This window comes from Corvus brachyrhynchos, unplaced genomic scaffold (genome assembly GCF_000691975.1).
Source record: "Corvus brachyrhynchos isolate BGI_N302 unplaced genomic scaffold, ASM69197v1 scaffold158, whole genome shotgun sequence".
NCBI classification, from domain to species: Eukaryota; Metazoa; Chordata; class Aves; order Passeriformes; family Corvidae; genus Corvus; species Corvus brachyrhynchos.
In genome coordinates, this window is record NW_008239756.1 from 207,694 (window position 1) to 211,904 (window position 4,211).

Sequence of the window (4,211 nt, forward strand, 5' to 3'; positions counted from 1 at the left end):
CAGGTCTCCGAGTACATCTCCAGCACCTTCCTGGGTGAGGACCCCCCTGCCCTGGGGTCACCTCTCTGCTGGCAGCAGGGTGGGCTTTGTGCCCCCGGGGTCCTGGGGTGTCCACCGGAGTGATGCAAGTGGAGAGTCCCACTTGTTTCTTGTGGAGGAACGGAATGGGGGGAGCAGGGGGGTTTCCCAGGTGTCCCAGTGGGATTTGGTGCCTCAGAGGTGTCACAGCTTTTGTCCTGGCTGGGGGTGCTGGTGCATACTGGTGCATACTGGTGCACTGGGGCTGTTGGGGCCGTTCTGGTGTCCCTGAAGGAGTGTCCAGGCCTGTGGATGCGGGTGAGGGAAAGTGCTGCAGCCCCCCAAATTGTCACGGTGTGACCTGTGCCTGTCCTCAGCGTGACCCAGGGGGATGCTGGCAGAGGAATTTGTGCTCCTGCCCTGCTCATGGCCCCCCATGTCACCCCAGACAAGCAGCACGAGGTGGAGATCCCCTCGGCGCTGGCCAAGGACAAGGAGAAGGAGCGGAGGAAGCGCCCCATGTCCCAGATCAGCGGTGTCAGGAAGCTCACGCACAGCTCCAGCCTGGCCGCCGCCGGCATCCCCCGCTTTGGGGTGCGCACGGACCACGAGGCGCTGCTGGCCAAGGTGGGCCCTGGCAGGGGTGACCCACCCGACCGTGGGGTCCCCAGCGCCAGCCCCCCATGGATCTCTGTCCCTCTGGTCCCCAGGAGCTGGAGGACACCAACAAGTGGGGGCTCAACGTGTTCAAAGTGGCCGAGTACTCGGGGAACCGCCCGCTGACCGTCATCATGTACAGCATCTTCCAGGTGAGCATCCCACCGGGATGTCCCTGTCCCCGTGCCCGGATGGGGACGAGCCACCTCCCGTCTCCCGCAGGAGCGTGACCTGATGAAGACCTTCCGCATCCCCGTCAACACCTTCATCACCTACATGCTGACGCTGGAGGACCACTACCACGCCGACGTGGCCTACCACAACAACCTGCACGCCGCCGACGTGGCGCAGTCCACGCACGTCCTCCTCTCCACACCCGCGCTGGAGGTGATTCCTGCTCACCTGAGGCCACCCAAGTGTGCCTGGCGGGGCCGTCACGCGTCCCCAATGCCTTTTCCCACCATTCCCAGGCTGTCTTCACGGACCTGGAGATCATGGCTGCCATCTTCGCCAGCGCCATCCATGATGTTGACCACCCTGGGGTCTCCAACCAGTTCCTCATCAACACCAGTGAGCTGGGGCACAGGGATGGACCTGGGGGATAATGGGGGACCCCAGGAGTGACCCCGGGGTGACCAGTGCCATCTCGCAGACTCAGAGCTTGCCCTGATGTACAACGATGCCTCGGTGCTGGAGAATCACCACCTGGCCGTGGGCTTCAAGCTCCTCCAGGAGGAGAACTGCGACATCTTCCAGAACCTGAGCAGGAAGCAGAGGCAGACACTCCGTAAAATGGTCATCGACATGGTACGGGGGAGCTGGACCACCCCAGGGTGGGGGTCTGGGCTGGGGGGTCAGCCTGAGCCCCATTCCCACCTCACCCTGCCCAGGTGTTGGCCACGGACATGTCCAAGCACATGAACCTGCTGGCGGATCTGAAGACCATGGTGGAGACCAAGAAGGTGACCAGCCTGGGGGTTCTGCTGCTGGACAACTACTCCGACCGGATCCAGGTGGGGACACGGCACTGCAGGTGTCCATCCTGGCTCTGGCCTGCCGGGATGTCCCGTTTGGTGCCACCACTCTCCCGACGCCAACTGGGGGGCCAAGCGAGTTCGTGGCACAGCGTGGGTGGCCCTGGGGGACAGAGGACACGGTGTCCGTGCCCGCAGGTGCTGCAGAACATGGTGCACTGCGCCGACCTCAGCAACCCCACGAAGCCGCTGGAGCTGTACCGGCAGTGGACCGACCGCATCATGGTGGAGTTCTTCCACCAAGGAGACCGGGAGCGGGAGAAGGGCATGGAGATCAGCCCCATGTGTGACAAGCACACGGCCTCTGTGGAGAAGTCCCAGGTGGGACGGCAGCCTGGGGACAGGGCGGGGGGCGCAGGGCCGGGCAGGGGGCTCAGCTCTGCCTCTCCCCAGGTGGGATTCATCGACTTCATCGCCCACCCGCTGTGGGAGACGTGGGCCGACCTCGTGCACCCCGACGCCCAGGAGCTGCTGGACACGCTGGAGGACAACCGGGAGTGGTACCAGAGCATGATCCCGCGCAGCCCCTCCCCTCCGCCCGAGGGAGCCACAGTGTCCCCCGCCACCACCGACAAGTTCCAGTTCGAGCTAACGCTGGAGGAGGAGGAGGAGGGCGAGTCGGACACGGAGCTGGAGGGCACCGAGAGCCCCCTGGACGAGGACAACAGCGGCTCCAAGACACCGGGCACGGATGACTCGGAGTCGGCCGACACCAAGCGCCTGTCCCCCGGCGCCGGGGACCGGGACTCGCCTGTGCCCCGCCCCCGGGCACGGAGCACACCGAGAGGGGACGCTGCCGAAGGACGGTGGCAGCGGGTGCTCCGGGCCTGAGGGTAGCCAGGGGCTGTGCCTGGACACGGAGGGCAATGTCACATTCCTGTCCCTGGGCACGTAGCGGCATCGGCCCGTGGGTCCCCTCGCTGCCAGGGGACGTGGGACTGGGCACTGCCCCGAGCGGTGCTGGGGACAGCGGGGAGCACTGGCACTGGAGGGACACGGAGGCACCCAGGTTGTGTCCCTGTTCGGGAGCTGGGCAGGTCCTGACAGGCACGAGGACCATGCCGGCCTTCTCCCTGCTCCCACCAGCTGCTGGGAAAGGTCCCTGTCCCCTTCAGACAGGGTGTGGGAACACCGTGCTCCGGCCCCAGCCCAGCCCTGGGGACATCACGCCCTGCAAGGCTCCAGGAAGGAGCATTCCAGCACCTTTCCAGGTGTGCCCCTGCAGGACAGCAGCCCCATGGTGGGATGAGGTGGGCGAAGGGTGCTGGTGTCACCCCCAGGCAGCGGCACACAACACGGGCACGACTCAGTGGTTTATTTATTTGGGGACAGGTTCACTTTTTAAAGCCTTTTGTAGCTCACTTTTTACTACGAGCCTCCTCGAGGCTCGCACACATTTTTGGGGCGGAAAGGCGCATTTTTGGGGAAGAAAGTTGCATTTCTGCTCTGCGATCACTCAAAATGCCATTTGTATTGCACATTTCGGACACCCCCCCCATGTCTCCGGTGTCCTGCCTGGGGCAGGGTCCTTCGGGATTCTTCCTTCACCTTCCAGAGATTAAACCCGGTTTGTTCCACCCTAAACATGAGCCTTGTAAGCGCCTCTTTGTGTCACGGGAGCTGCAGCCAATGTCCCCAGGGACCGGCGTGGTTGGTGGCCCCGTCTCCCGCCGGGCACCGGGCAGGGCCTGGCTCCGTGCTGGAACAAAAGCGAGCTCCTCCCTGGAAACGCCGATCCATCACTGGCAAACACGACCTGCTAAGGTAAATATTTAATCGCCGGCTTGGCGCGGTGCGGAGCCCGTTCCCGGCTCTTCCGCATTGCTCGCAGCGCTGATTTATCTCCACAAACACGTCCCCACCCGTGGCACTGCCCTGGCACGTGGGGCCCTCGCCCCCTGCCAGCCCTGCGCTCCCCTTGCTGGGCCTGGGGAGCTCGATGGTTCTTTCCCAGCCCAGAGGTTTTCCAGCCGGGAGTGCCGGCTGCTGCACAGGGTGGTGGTGGCTCCGTGCCATCCCTGGTGGGTGCTGGATTATCTCCTGGTCTCTTCCTTTTGGAGAGGATCAGCCAAGGCTTTGTGCTCTCAGAACTCCTTGAACCCAGATCCATGCCAGACTCTGCTGGGCTGGAGCGGGGCAGGAGCTGGTGGAAAAAGCCCTTTTCCCCCCTTTCCTGGCCGAGGGGCTGCAGCATGAGGAGGGTGGTGGGGCTGTTGCCTGGGGAAGGTGATGGAAAATGCCCACAGCAGCCAGGTCAATCCCTGAGCCTGCATCCATCCCTGAGCCTGCATCCATCCCTGAGCCTGTGTCCATCCCCACGGCTGCGTCCATCCCATGCTGGACTGTCCGTGCCATCCCGCTGTCACTGGGGGCTGTGGTCAATCTCCCCACTGCCCACCCCGTGCCCACCGTGTGCGCCTCGGTCCTTCCAGGGCTGTGGGTGTGGGATGAGCCTGGCCAGGAGCAAAGAGCTGCACCGGGACAGAAACCACGGAGTCCCCC

General features: G+C 64.2%; 1 protein-coding gene across 1 annotated transcript in view; it reads left to right on the top strand.

The window, feature by feature from the left end:
• The window catches only part of PDE4C (phosphodiesterase 4C), a 6,695-nt gene extending 3,402 nt beyond the window's left edge, over positions 1-3,293 (top strand). Inside the window, 10 exon segments of the mRNA XM_017742458.1 lie at positions 4-34; positions 467-645; positions 729-827; positions 898-1,062; positions 1,146-1,245; positions 1,328-1,482; positions 1,566-1,688; positions 1,848-2,030; positions 2,103-2,473; positions 2,475-3,293. Of these exon segments, the coding sequence (XP_017597947.1) occupies positions 4-34; positions 467-645; positions 729-827; positions 898-1,062; positions 1,146-1,245; positions 1,328-1,482; positions 1,566-1,688; positions 1,848-2,030; positions 2,103-2,473; positions 2,475-2,604 (1,536 nt within the window). The 3' untranslated portion in view covers positions 2,605-3,293.
• The last annotated feature ends 918 nt before the right edge of the window (positions 3,294-4,211 follow it).